Here is a 14,685-nt window from a genome sequence, read left to right on the forward strand (position 1 = left end):
GCAAAAGTTTGCTTCTAATGATTTTATTATACTTCTCCTATATGTTGATGACATGCTGATTGTTGGGAGAGACAAGCTCAAGATTACCAAGTTGAAAAAGGATTTGGCTAAGTCTTTTGAGATGAAAGACTTGGGTCAAGCAAGACAAATTCTTGGAATGCAGGTCATTCGTGATCGGGTGAAGAAAAAGCTATGGTTATCTCAAGAGATATATATTGAGAAGATTCTAAAACGATTCTGTATGGACAAGGCAAAGCCAGTTGCTTGTCCATTGGCTACACACTTGAAAATAAACAAGACAATGTCTCCCAAGGATGAAGAGGAAAGACAAGAAATGTGCAGTGTTCCATATGCTTCAGCAATAGGCAGTCTGATGTATGCAATGGTCTGTACAAGACCGGATATAGCTCATGCAGTTGGAGTACTTAGTCGTTTTCTTTCAAATCCTGGTAAGACACACTGGGAAGCGGTTAAGTGGCTAATGAGATATCTTCGAGGGACCTCCAAATATGCTTTGTGTTATGGTACTGGAAAGTCACATGTTGAAGGGTTTTCTGATTCAGATATGAGTGGTGATATTGACACAATGAGATCAACTTCAGGGTATTTGTTTACTTTTGGAGGAGGAGCTGTATCATGGCAGTCTCGTCTACAGAAATGTGTTGCTTTGTCTACTACAGAAGCTGAATATATTGCCATTACTGAATGTTGTAAAGAAATGAGATGGATGAAAGAATTGTTGAAAGAAATTGGCATTGCACAAGACAGGTTTGTGGTGTTTAGTGACTCACAGAGTGCTATACATGTGAGCAAGAATCCAAGTTTCCATTCACGTTCAAAACACATCCAAAGAAGGTACCATTGGATCCGTGAAGTGCTCGAGAAGAAGGAGTTATACTTAGAGAAAGTGCATATAGATGAGAACGGGTCAGATATGATGACAAAGGGTTTGCCAAGAGGCAAGCATGAGATATGTTGTGCCAAAGCCGGAATGGTTCTGGCAGGAGCGTCACGATGATGAATGTTTATAGCAACATTCTCCCATGGCTCGGAAGGGGGAGAATTGTTGAGGTGTTCCTTGCCATTGCGGGCGGGTTTAAAATTCCGGGTAAACGGGTCAGGGTTTTCTTTTAGAAAACGGGTTAGAGTATAAATACTTTTTTTGGGTATTTTTCTCATAACAGAGCAAATAGAGAGAGAGTGAATTACAGATCTAGGGTTTCAGGTTTCCTACTTCTTCTTGTTCTTTGGCTGATCCAGAGTGAGAGATTGGGGGAGCTTTTGATTGTGGAGTAGTCCAATCATTCCTAGTGTAATCACTTCTTTCATTTGAGAGCAGGGCATGTAAGTTTCTACTATTGACATTTGTTTGATTTAGTGAAACTTATCCCTCCCGTGGACGTAGGTCGATTTTGACCGAACCACGTATATTGTGTTGTCGTTTATTGCTTTGTGCTATTTCAGTTCTTGGTAATCTGTTTATCGTCATAGACGATTTGGAATCTGATTTGCTACAGGTTTTGATTTCTAAGAAGATCCATAGTTTTGCTGTTGCAAAACCCAACATTAGGCCCTCCTACTGTCCACATTAGAGTTTCAATATTCCTTACGAATTTAAGAAAAACAAAAAAATAATGTTGACATCAAATGTTACAACTTAGTCGCAATCCATTCACGAATTGAACTGAAGTCTCTCAAATTCCTATCAACAAAAAATGAGAATGGATTCTAATTGTACCAAAGATTTTGGGATGAGCTTTGACATTGATATTGTGACTTTCAAATAAGCTTCCCCATTTTGCATAGTTATTATCATTTCAAGTCATATTGCACATAGTAATTTTTTTTATATTTTGGATGATGTCCAACAATATTTTTAGCATATTCAAGAGTTTCTAGCAAGTATCATTGGTGTCCTAACTATTTTTTTTCATTCATTATTGTTCTTGAGAATTCAAAAATGTTATGTTTGGAACAACTACTCATTGATTGAGTCTATATGACTTTTTCTATTTTGTTACAAACTTGTTTTTGTTTATCAGTTTTCTTAATTTTTTTAATGACTAAATTGCACCTCTTGATTATCAAAATGGTAAACATTGAGTAGTGAATTATTAGAAAAAATGTTGCATTTATTAATTATATATATAAATATATATACTTGGTTTTGTAATGATAGAAGCAATAATGATAAAATGGAATAAGATAGAAAGGTGAGAATGAGTTGGAATCCAATAATGAAGACATGCGTGCGCTTTTGGATGTGTGTATTAAGTAAGAGTCAAATGGTTTCTTTCGACAATTGCTTGCCTTTTATGAATGAAATGATCATCAAGGATTAGGTCACCGTTTAATGTATAATTTGACAACCCTATTATTATATAATTTTAATTAGTTGATTCCTTTATATTTTAGTGTTGATTGTTCTTCTTCTCGTGCATTGTAGATAATAACCCATTATTAGGTGAAAAGGGATTATAGTCTAGTCCAAGGCTATTAAAATCTCGAGTTAACTCTTAAAATCTTACGATTTTACGATTTCACATTAGGTTAACGAGTCTGATTTTAAGTAAACTCTTAAATAGGTAACTCTTACGATTTTAAATTTACGATAATAAGATTTTACGATTTTACGAGTTTATAAATAATTTCGATTTTAAGTTAAAAAGTCAAATTTATATTTAAAAATTAAAAAATAAAGTTATTGGTTATTTAAATTAATTAATTGATACAATTAATTTGGTAATTATAATTTTTTATAGTGTTATTTATTTATTATTATTATTTAATTAATTTTATATGAAAGTATATAATTTTTTAAAATTGGTTAAGTATAAAATATTTAATTATATATAAAAATAATAATAATATATAACTATTATTTTTTTAAATTAAACTTTTACGATTTTACGTAAACTCTAGATTTTACGAGTTTACAACCGACTAACGATTTTACGTAAACTCTCGATTTTGACAACATTGGTCTAGTCACTTATTCATAATATCTTTTGTCAAAGATTTACCATCATAGAAAAGAATCAAATAACAATTTAAATGATAACCAAGAGTCATGGGCCTATGAATGATGCAACAAACAAGTTAGTCAAAAATATATAAAATAGAAAGTTAATTTTAAATTGGTTGACACTTATAAATTTGTAAAAATTAAGAATTTACTTATAATTGAAATTTTAAAAGTTTTATCATAAAAAAATATTATTTATATATAATTAAATATTATATATATATATATATATAATTATAAAAAATATAAATATAAAATTAATCATAAATAAATAATAATGTATAGAAGTTATATTTCAAAATTAACTATATTAATTCATTTATTTGAATAAAAAAATATATTTTTTTAATTTATAAATATAAATTCACTTTTTTCTTGTAAAATTTATAAAATATTAAAATTAAAACTATTTATAAACACGTAAAATCTTACAATTTTAAATTTTAAATCGAAAAAAATGACTAGCTTACAAATTTACATAAATCACTTTAATCTTCTATAAAATCATACAAATTTAAAATTAACTTGATATATATTATAATAATATTGTTAACCCATGCATTATTATATGGCCACTTAAAAAAATTAAACAAACATGTTTGAGAATTTTGAACATTTTGCATATACCACAAACTTTATGCAAAACTAACTAATTAAGCTAAATTTATTTTCATTAATTTTATCGACAAAATATATTTTTTAAATTATTAAAAAGAATTAATAAAGTCAAAGTTATATAAGGTTCAAACGCTGCCTAAACACATTCCTTTTTATTTTCTTAATTTATGACTCTTATTCCTTAAGTATCCTAGTGGGTTGGTTACATATTTCATTATATTTTAAAAGTATTAGATTAAATAAAAAGAAAATTAAAACCCAATAAAGAAAATTGGAAATTTTATATAGAGAACATATAGAAAAAAGTAACTATTTTAAGAGAAGATAAGATCAATGACTTGGTATGGTACTCCTCTCCTCTTATCTCTCTTACTTTTTTCTTCTGTCTAAATGTCATTGTTGGACATTATGCCAATTGCCAGCCAAGTTGGGATGGGGACCCAATTAACATGCCTTTAACTTGTGTCTAACATTTTATATTGTGGTTATGTAGATTCCAATCCTCATAACTTAGACATATATCTTGTGAATGGAATATATAGATTGATCTTCAAACCGATAGAGAAAGTTTATAAACATATCTCGGTTCAAAATGATGTTGAAATAACAATAATGTTTCGATTGCTCAATGTTCCTACCAAACAAACTTCAAAACAGATATCTTAATCAGATAAGGTTTTGTTTTTGAGTATTTGATCTTCTAAAACTTGTTTAATAAGCTATTTAATATACATATATGTGTGGTAAAATTATTGTAAGGAGCTATCTAGGGTTATTTAATTATGTCTTATGTAAAACCATATGTTTGATTGTTTTCTAGAAGCCCAAGGATGTCTTTCCATGCACCCAGGTCCCCCACCTTCACTGACAATATGTAATTTTTTCATTTTTCTTTTTTACTTTGAAGAAAAGTCTTGAAATCACCTATAAAAAAAATATCATTGAAATAGAACAGCTAACAAAGTAAAAAATAAAAAGGAAAAGGTAAAAGGTAAAAGGTAAAAGGTAAAAGGTAAAAGTAAAAGTGAAATCGCGCCAGAGGAAAAAAGTGAAAGTGAAATCGTTAGAGAATTTGTTTTTGATAATGAATTAATTTTTATTTATTTAAATAGGAAGATATAAAGAAAATTAATTAATAAATAATATAAAATCAAATCAAAACAAAACAAATGTTATTATATAGATGTCAAATTATATGAAAAATATATAAAAATTAAATTTCAATAAAAATATCCAAACGATAGTACAATCACTTCAAAGACGAAATTAGAAGAAAAATCATAAATTATATGCATATACTTTTCACCCAACCTCAGTTTTATTTGAAAAATCAACTTAATTAAACAGAGTTAGGCATCCTTTATCTAATGAGACTTATTTCTATATCAAAAATAAATAAATTTGTTCACACTTTCTTAATAGCCCATTGTTAGTCAATCCCTGTAATGCCAATTTAAAAATACTTTTCATATTTGTGTCTAGATTGATATCGAGATGAGAAATTGTTAATAGATTTATTTGCAAACAAGTTTTTCTGTTAAATATCTTTCGGTTTTTCGTTCAAACCTAGAAAGTGTTTTAAAAATGGGCAAGTTAGATGAATAAACTGGAACTAAGCCTAACTTCATCTAGAGTCATCTGATATAGCTCATCAACAAATTTGAGACCATTGACACTTGTTCAAAAATGGTTGCAATGTATTTTGATCGAAATGGTCCACCTTAAAAACAAAAGGAAGAAAGACGAATTTTGTCCAACAACATCACAAAACATAACCAACATCTATTGGCCACAATGATTTGGTATTGACCATTTTAACAAAGACAACATACGATTATCAGTCAACAAATGTCAACCAATCCATACTCGGTTTTTGCTAATATTGTCCAAATATATAGTTAGTTTAGACCTTTTTTCTACTAGTGCTTCGTCAAAATTGGCTAACAAAAACTTGTCGCGACTAACCTGCTCACTTAATCTCGGATAACATATACAAAACCTTTTTTTCAATAATAACTGAGATTAAATATCTATGTAAACATGGATTAAAATCATTTATTAAAAAATTCAAATGAAAGTACATGGAATATTATTTCTTATAATTAATGTCAAATATTAAAATTAATAATTTACAGTTAAAAGAGGTGACAAAATAATTATGAGGCATTTTTACAACCCAAATTATGCTTTAATATTCCGGTCAATTTGGGGACCAATGAATAATAATAAACATGACCATGCGGCAACATGAAAAAGAGGGGCCGACCGTCCATAAGAAGTTTATGTTTGAAGGTTTAACTTATCTCCATTCAATCCGATTCTCCTTTCCACAATTGGCCCTACAAATTACAAATTCTATCTCACATTCACAATTTCAATTCAAATAATTATAATTCTTGCAATAATAATATGAAAACAAATATGTGAAGTAAAAAGACGGACAAATTAACCGGATATGAACGACAGTTATGCACTTGGGATCCCCGGTTATTAAAAGGAGGAAGTAATGATTAAAAAAAATTTAAAAATAAAAATTTAAAATTATTACATTTTTATACCCTCCATGTGGATAAAAATAGTTTATGATAATTAATAAATCATTTCACTCATGTTCCTTGAGTAGAAGTAAGGATTTTACATATACATCTTGTTCAAATTCAAATTATATAATTTATTTGGTATGAATTATGAAAAACTTGATTATACATTAGAAAAAAGTATTAATAATTAATAATAAAATATTTAAAAAGAGAAACAAGTATTCTAATTAATAAAATAATAATTTGATTGATAAAATGATAAATAATAAGAATAAACATTTTAACCAAAAAAAAGACCTTATTTTTTTTTAATGAGTTTCAATAATGAGGGGTGATAGGGGAGTGAATTTGGGAGAAAATTGAGGAAGGAATGACATGTCACCACATATTGTGGAAAAAATGATAAAAGAGTGAGGAGAGAGAAAGAGATAAAATTTATTAATTTTTCAACAAATCAAATTGCGTTTGTGATCAGATACAATAGGTTGAATGTTGTTTTATAGATTTTTGTTGCGCTTGCGTTTGATTGAATTTTATCGGACAAATTAGTTAATGTGATATTTTTAATTGATAAATAAATTTTGTTTCTTATCTTGAAGAGTTGAATCTCATGTAAGTGAGATTATCGATCAAAGCAAAACATATGAATTGTTGTTATTTATTACAAAGCAATAAAGTAAATCGAGTTTGGACGAACAACAGAATGTATCATTTGTGAAAATGTTTTTAAGGAAATGAATGATTCATCTACATCAAAATATTCGAAAACCTTCGTACATCTGATGTAAAGGTCTAAACATGGTTTGAACAGCATTTCATCACTTATGACAAGTTTTAACATAGAAAACGTGTGTGGAAACTGGAAATGAAATGAACACAAAGCTAGAAAGTGGTGCGATAAATTTATTAACTTTATAGCAACGTATATAATGCTAGAAAATACTACATATACGTGACAATATGAAGCCGGCATGAATTCCCTTGAGTCTCCAAAATTCCGTACATTAAGAAGACAAGTTATTATTAGGTTTGGTTGATTTCTTAAATTCAATTTATTGTGAAAATGTCCTGTTTTCATAAATATATTTTTCAATGAGGACAAGTTGTGATTAATTGATTGTAAGTTAATTAAATTAATTAATTTATCTGATTAAATAATTAAGTGTATTTGTGGATTATATATATAACCCTTGTGACCACATTTTATTTTCCAAAAAAATAATTAATTTATTATTTTAAATAGTGTTTGCAATAATTTAATATAGTTTGAATGATAACTTAAATAACAATCCATGTTAAATGTTTTTCATACATATTTAATCATATTTTTGTAATCTTTGCAAAAATATGAATGAATGAAAATTGTTTTATACTTTTATAAAATAACACTTCACCCTTTTGTGAAAAATCATATTCATTTTAATTCAAACACACAAAAATGAAATAGATGCAAAAGAAGTTTTAAAAAAAACGATTTAACACAATTTCATTAAGAAGCACAAAAGTGGGAGGGTTAATAATCAAAATTAGACAACTCATAGTTTTAATTGTAAGATAACAAACAAAATACTCAAAAGTTTATGAATGGTAGCAGTCAAATCACATTACAAAACAAATATTACAATGAACGAAGACTACAATCTAGTTATCACAACCTATGTTGTCTCCATATCCGTCTTTTTGACCAAATTGTCTTCTTTTGCGTCCCATTCTTTTCCCGTTCTTAATGAAAGAAGATTGAATTGAAGCAGATTATAATATTGCATGTCTGCTCTCATTGTTTAATCTTCCTCTATATGAGCGCGTACTAACATAATAAAATGTATTCTTCTTCTTCAGAATTTCGAATTTTTGTCACTACTTTTCTCTACACACCACATCAGTTTTACGTGTTTGAGGATTTGTTTTATCACTATCTACACAAGATAGACCAAGACCAACCAAATTTATTTATGGTTTTTAAGATTTAAAAATATAATTTTCTTAAAGAAAGTTAGTATAATTATAGTCATAGCCTTAGTTAAAACGTTTTAAAACTCGTGATATTTGATATCTCAATCACAATTATTTTCACTTAAATTACCTAATGAGATATCTAAAAAAATAGTAAGTGTTTTCAAAAAAGATCTTATATATTATATAGATTAATAGAGTTTTACATCCAAACAAGACCTACCCAACACATACAAGCGGTATATAATGAATCACAAGGCCACAAACAAAAAGATGTATGGATGGATGATATCCCCATCTCCAATCCCAACTCAAAACAAAACAAAAAACAGTCCCCACATACTCTCTTATCATCACATAAATGCCCAAAAATTCTTCCTTTTCTCTCTACACAAATAAAATAAAATAAAAATGGCATAATCCATTTCTCTCCTTTCCTTCATCACTCCCCGACGGCCCCTTCCAATAATATAACCTGACTCGACTGATTGAATCGGACCTTAATCAAATAATAATGGGTCCAACAATTTTAGAGGCGTTAAATGTTCGAGTCGTCGGCTCCGGTGAAAGAATTCTAGTCCTGGCCCACGGTTTCGGCACCGATCAATCTGCATGGCAAAGAATTTTACCTTACTTTACCCACTCCCACCGTGTAATTCTCTATGACCTAGTTTGTGCCGGCAGCGTTAACCCTGATTTTTTCAATTTCCGGCGATACACCACTCTCGACGCATACGTCGACGATTTGATTCATATCCTTGAAGCCCTAGGCGTCACTCGTTGTGCATACGTCGGACACTCTGTTTCCGGTATGATCGGAATCCTAGCAGCCATCCGTAAACCTGAACTTTTCTCTAAACTTGTTCTCATCGGAGCTTCTCCTAGGTATGTGAAAAGGGGGAATTTAATTTCTACCCTAGTTTCGAAATCAGTTGAAATTAGTTGATATCAGTATGTTAAATGAAATGGGTATTGTTCAAAATTGATTAAAATCGTCTTTTTAGATGAGAAATTAAACTGTTTTCGTCCAATTTGTTCTAGATTCTTGAATGATAAAGATTACCATGGTGGGTTTGAAGAAGCAGAAATAGAGGAATTGTTTTCAGCGATGGAAGCGAATTACGAGGCTTGGGTTAACGGGTTTGCGCCGTTGGCTGTCGGAGCAGATGTTCCTGCGGCGGTGAGGGAATTCAGCCGGACTTTGTTTAACATGAGACCGGACATATCACTTTTTGTTTGCCGGACGGTTTTTAATAGTGATATGAGAGGGGTTTTGGGTTTGGTTAAATCGCCTTGTTGTATAATTCAGACGGCGAGAGATGTATCTGTTCCGGCGTCGGTTGCTTTATACTTGAAGAATAATCTCGGCGGGAAGAATACGGTGGAAATGTTGCCGACGGATGGTCATTTGCCTCATCTGAGTGCTCCTGCTCTTCTTGCTCCGGTGATTCGTCGGAATCTTCCACGGTAAGTACTTTGTTTTGTTTTGATTTGATCTTGATTGGTCTCCCATTGTTATTGCTATCGGCGAAATTTAACTATAAAAGAATCACTGTTCTTGAGTTGATCGGCCAAATTGGTCAACTTTTGTACTTGTATATTTAATGTAATTTATCTTAAAATTTTGTTTTAACTAATTAATTTTTTTGTTGACCAAAAATTTCAATTGTTCATGAATTATGATAGATAAAACAATGAAATTTGAACTCTACTTCCAAATTATGAGTCTAATCATTTTGATTAGTTGATTTTTTTTAAATAATTTTTTTTGACAGTTTTTTTTCTAATTCTTTAGTCATCAAGTATTAACGTTTGGGTGGATTCAATTTAATAGGCGGTTAGGTATGGATGTAGGGACGAATCTAGGATTTAGAGTTGGGGGTGGACATTTAAAAATGAATAATGATATATACAGCACTTTCGCATAGCACCTACCTAATTTAGAAAGAAATAGAAAATATTTTCCTCTCTCTTGTATTTTTTTTAAGATATATGTTTTCTCTTTCTTTCCAAATGAAGTAAGTGTTGTGTAAAGGTGCTGCTGTATAAGGGTGTTGTATGTATCATTACTCTTTAAAAATATAACGATTTAAAAAAATTAAGAGGGGATTTCATATTTTTACCGTAAAAAGTAATAAAAAAAATAAAAATTTGGGCCGAAGCCTATAGATCCTCCCAGATTATATGATTGATTCAATCTAATAGGAGGTGATTTCCATTATTGGCTTCATTTAAAATGAGTGATTTCATATTTTATAGGTCACAAGTGATTTCCTAAAGATGGCAAAATTCACCCTATTAAAAGAAGGAAAAAGTAAACTAAAATTTGTGGTGTTGTTTTTGAGCAATTTATCGGATAAAATGTGGTTACTTAAACAAAATTGAGTTTAGAATAACTGTATGTTAATCATGTCTCATTTATGCAATAAATTTGATAATACGATGTTTTCTTATAATAGGTCATAATAATAAAGGGGAGTCAAAAAGGACACCTAAGGTAAGGCTTCATAGTTAAGGTTTATGTTACAACTTTGGAATCACTCCAGGAGATAGAGTATGAAGATAAAAGGTGTTGAAAGTTAATCATCATAACAAAGGAGGATAAATCTCAAGGAATATGATAACACAATTTGAAACAAATAGTTGAAAATGCCAAAAATGGGAATATGTTTCTTAGTAATCAAGTCATTCACAAGTTTGGTCTTCTTGTAGAAGATTAAAGCTTATTTTGTGCTCATATATGTTTATTTTTATTTTTGTAGTTGTTAAGTTATTGAGGTGAGAGTTATCAAAGAAATAAAATGTGATTTGAGTTATGATATTTCTTAATATGATTGGAGTCAAATAATTAAAGCTCAAATTCAACCACTTCCTTAATTGTTATTTATATATTCATAACTGTCTTAATCAAAGCTTGACTATTTCCATTACCATGTCCTTTTCATGCAAATATGTTAAAAATAAAACCAAGAAGACGTGTAGATTCATTTTTTTTATATAAACAATCAACCACATATATTATATTAAAAAGGAATATATGCCAATTAATCTGATTGAAATAAAATAATGATAATAATAATAATAATAATAATATAGTAGTCAATGTTAATAAAAACATGTCAATACAACTCGGATGCTTCCTGTCATTACAAATAGTTAAATATTTAATTCACAAATCTTTATTATCTTATATATTCCATGTGTCTCTATTTTTACTAATTAAAATTAAAATGCAGTATTAATATTATATTATTAAATTAGATACGGTTAAAAAAACCAAAATTAAAAAAATTGATCAAACAAATGAAGTATACTCCACCTCTATCTCTTATTAACGCTTCACCTGAAGTGCTAATACAGGTGAATCGCATTCATTCTCAAGTGAAGCGCGGTTCCGCTTCACCTGAACTTTAATAAATGTATACTAACATTCAATTTATAATATTTAGGTTGGACACAAAGAGTTTACTCTTCTTAACATTTCTTTATGATTCAAACCTTTAATGCATATCATTTTTGTTCTTTTGTTGAATGGCATCATTTTGTTTTTGATAAAAAAAATTAATTCTTATTAAAATTAAATAGAAGTTACTTATTGGGAATTAATTAGTAAATCCTCTTCTATAGATTCAAAATCATTTATTAATGATCTAGATATCAAATTGCATAAATAATTTACAAAAACAAAATTCTCAATAGAAAAGATTCAACGATTAAGCGATTTGTTAAGGATTCTTCCAAAGATGAACTCATTTAAGTTTTGAACGATGAAGGTTGAAGTAGAGCAAACCGAACGAACCAATAAAACGGTGTTGGGTGAATTTTTACCAAAGATTTTGAGCGGTAATTAAAATTATCTTTAACCGGTGGTTGATAATCAACGCCGAAAAATGTCTTGCCAAATGAAAATCGATCAATTACATATATGGCTGAAATAATAAAAATTCATACAAATCATTAGAGGATACATGTAAGAAGTCATCCATATGAAAGATCAAATCGAGTAAAATTTTAATAGAAAAATGAAAAATAATTTCAGATCTGATTATTTCATCTTTTTTACTACTAAAAAAGGAACGAACACGGACTCAAGAAAGGATCACTAACACAATTAGAAGGTATGAGCAAAAAACGACCCACCAACAATTGAGAGTATTATTCGGACTATAAAAATTTGATCCAACTAAATAGGATGTCAGACCGAACAAAGCGCAACCTCAACTCAAATCTGAGTGATGAAAAGAAAAATAAGACATTATAACCTCCGTGAAATCATCTCCCCTCCAGGTCCGTAGCTTAGCACGCTTCGTGGACACGTGGCAATACCAGGGAAGCGCGTTGCGGGGTGACTCGAGGTTCGATGCGTTTCAACTTTGGTTTGCATACCAGACATCTTTTAAAATGAAACCTTTAATTTTTAAAAGATTTTGATAATACATGGATCGGTAATAAATTAATTATGTAAAAATAATTAATCCTTTGTTCAAATCTTAATAATTTGGGGGGTTAAATAACAATTTAACCAAAACTCAGTTTAAATTAATTAAACATAACTAAATTAAATATTATTATTTGAAAATCAGAGTCGGCAAGTGATTTTATGAAAATAAATAAAATATTATGTGTATAAACGTATTTATACTATAAATTTTGGGGGGAAAAAAGATGTTCGTGTTCCGTTTACGCTAGGGAGAGGGCTTTGGCGCTATGTCCTCCGCGCCCATGAAAAGACGACATCTTTTTATTTTTAAATACTTTGGCTATTAAAACTTTATTTATAAAATTTATTTTCTTCAATTAATAGTCCAAGGTTCCTAAACAAGGATAGACTTAGGTTGCATAAATAATTTTACAAAATTATTTAAAAGGAGTACATGCGATTGCATTGATATATCTGAGTAAAAACACTGAAAATTATTAGAAGTGTTAGAATTTAAAAATAAATTCCAAACAGGATCTTAGCCAAAACATTAGTTTATGAAGTATCCTGAAAATATTAAAATATTATTTTCTGACCATTTGGGTTTATTTGAAAATGAATTTGGGTTCCAAAATTGCAAAAATAATTTTATATTTTGAAAAGTGGAACCAAACAGGCCTTAGGACCCGAGTCCTAGGATCTGGGTCCGGTTTGATAAGCTCGGTCAAGACCGGGGTGGTCCGAATTAGGGTTCGGTCGCATGGGTTAAGGGACTAGAGGGCTTAGTCATGGGTTCGAGAGGCTCGGTCCCAAATTAGGTCTACTCAGTCCTAGACTTGAGAGGCTCAGTCCCGGGTCAAGTTCGTTGGTCATGGTCCTCGGTCTATGATTAGGTTAAGTTTATAGGCCTTAGGCTAATAGAGGGCTCGATCCTATGGTTTGAAACATCGGTCCTAGGTTAAAGGGGGGTGCTCGGTCCTAGGTTAAAAACATTGGTCCTAGGGCTCAGTCCTAAGTTAAAAAACTCGATCGGGTTTATCGGTCTTAGGTTCGAAAAATCGGTCATAGGCTAAGAGGATGACTCGGTCCTGAGTTGAGAAACTCGGACGGGTTCTAGGTTAAAACCAACAGTCGTGGGGCTTGGTCCTTCCTTAAGAACACCGATCCTAATCTTCGGTCGGAGCTAAAGAACACTAATCTTGGTCCTCGGTCGGACCTTAAGAATACCAGTCTTGGTCCTCGATCGGAGGCTAGGTTTTCTCAATCGCGACTGAAGAAGAAGACCGAGGATTTCTAATTTTAGGCTAAAACCTTAGGACCGAGGTGTTCTTATTTTGGTTGAAATTTCAGATGTCCATAACTTGTCATAACAATGATCGATAGTGCCTATTAATATATAGGGCTCACTTGGGAAGTGAAAAGAACTTTTTGTGGGGAATAGTCCCATGCCAATAAGACTACCTATCAAGAAATAGGACTTTCTTAAAGAATGATCTCCTAGGAATAAAATCCCACGGGGATAGAGATAAAACTCTCGGAGATAGTGATAATAACCACACCACGTCCATCAACATATGGAGTTCACTACTGGAGATTAATCATGATAATGACTCTCAAGAAGGCATGTAATGGGATAGGACTCACTATATGAGATGGTATCCACAACTGAGACTTTTCTGGGGAATAAAGAGAATTCTCTATTGAGGATGAAGGAAGATCTCCTAGGTGACATGACAATAATCATGATGGTTGGTGATAACAATCATGTTGTGTCGGGAATGTAGCAATAATCGCTTTGTTGGGATAATACCGACCGTGCTGAGGATATAGGTTATAACAATGACCTATAGAATGGACAGGTGATTACAATCATCCTGAAGGGACAAATGATAATAATCACTCTGGTGGAGATCGGTCCTAATGATGACATGTATAGATATCTATCAAAGATAGGGCTCGCTCTTGCATGAGATATGTGAAAACAATCACTCCGATGGGATTGGTTATAATAATAACACTCATAGTCGTTAATCTGTTGGGGATAGGTTATAATAATAACCTATATAAATGCCTATCAGAATATGGCTTTAGAGAGGTCTTGTACGAAATGACCTTCACATTTGATTGAA

The 14,685-nt window shown here is 30.7% G+C and overlaps 1 protein-coding gene across 2 annotated transcripts; it reads left to right on the top strand.

Annotated features, from left to right (window-relative positions):
- The first annotated feature begins 8,417 nt into the window (after positions 1-8,417).
- Positions 8,418-10,924, top strand: LOC124925648 (probable strigolactone esterase DAD2). Of its 2 annotated transcripts, XM_047465711.1 has the most exons (3): positions 8,418-9,021; positions 9,178-9,603; positions 10,596-10,924. In XM_047465711.1, the coding sequence occupies exons 1-3, from the start codon at positions 8,651-8,653 to the stop codon at positions 10,600-10,602; spliced, it is 804 nt and encodes a 267-aa protein (XP_047321667.1). In that variant the 5' UTR covers positions 8,418-8,650; the 3' UTR covers positions 10,603-10,924. The 2 variants fall into 2 exon arrangements, with proteins under 2 accessions (XP_047321667.1, XP_047321668.1); XM_047465712.1 differs by lacking the exon at positions 10,596-10,924 and having other exon boundaries at positions 9,178-9,607.
- The last annotated feature ends 3,761 nt before the right edge of the window (positions 10,925-14,685 follow it).

The sequence above is a fragment of the Impatiens glandulifera genome, chromosome 2 (genome assembly GCF_907164915.1).
Source record: "Impatiens glandulifera chromosome 2, dImpGla2.1, whole genome shotgun sequence".
NCBI classification, from domain to species: Eukaryota; Viridiplantae; Streptophyta; class Magnoliopsida; order Ericales; family Balsaminaceae; genus Impatiens; species Impatiens glandulifera.

Coding starts and splice junctions, on each gene's coding strand:
- LOC124925648 (XM_047465711.1), top strand. CDS start 8,651: ATGGGTCCAACAATTTTAGAGGCGTTAAATGTTCGAGTCGTCGGCTCC. Junction 9,022..9,177: donor CTCATCGGAGCTTCTCCTAG/GTATGTGAAAAG, acceptor AATTTGTTCTAG/ATTCTTGAATGATAAAGATT.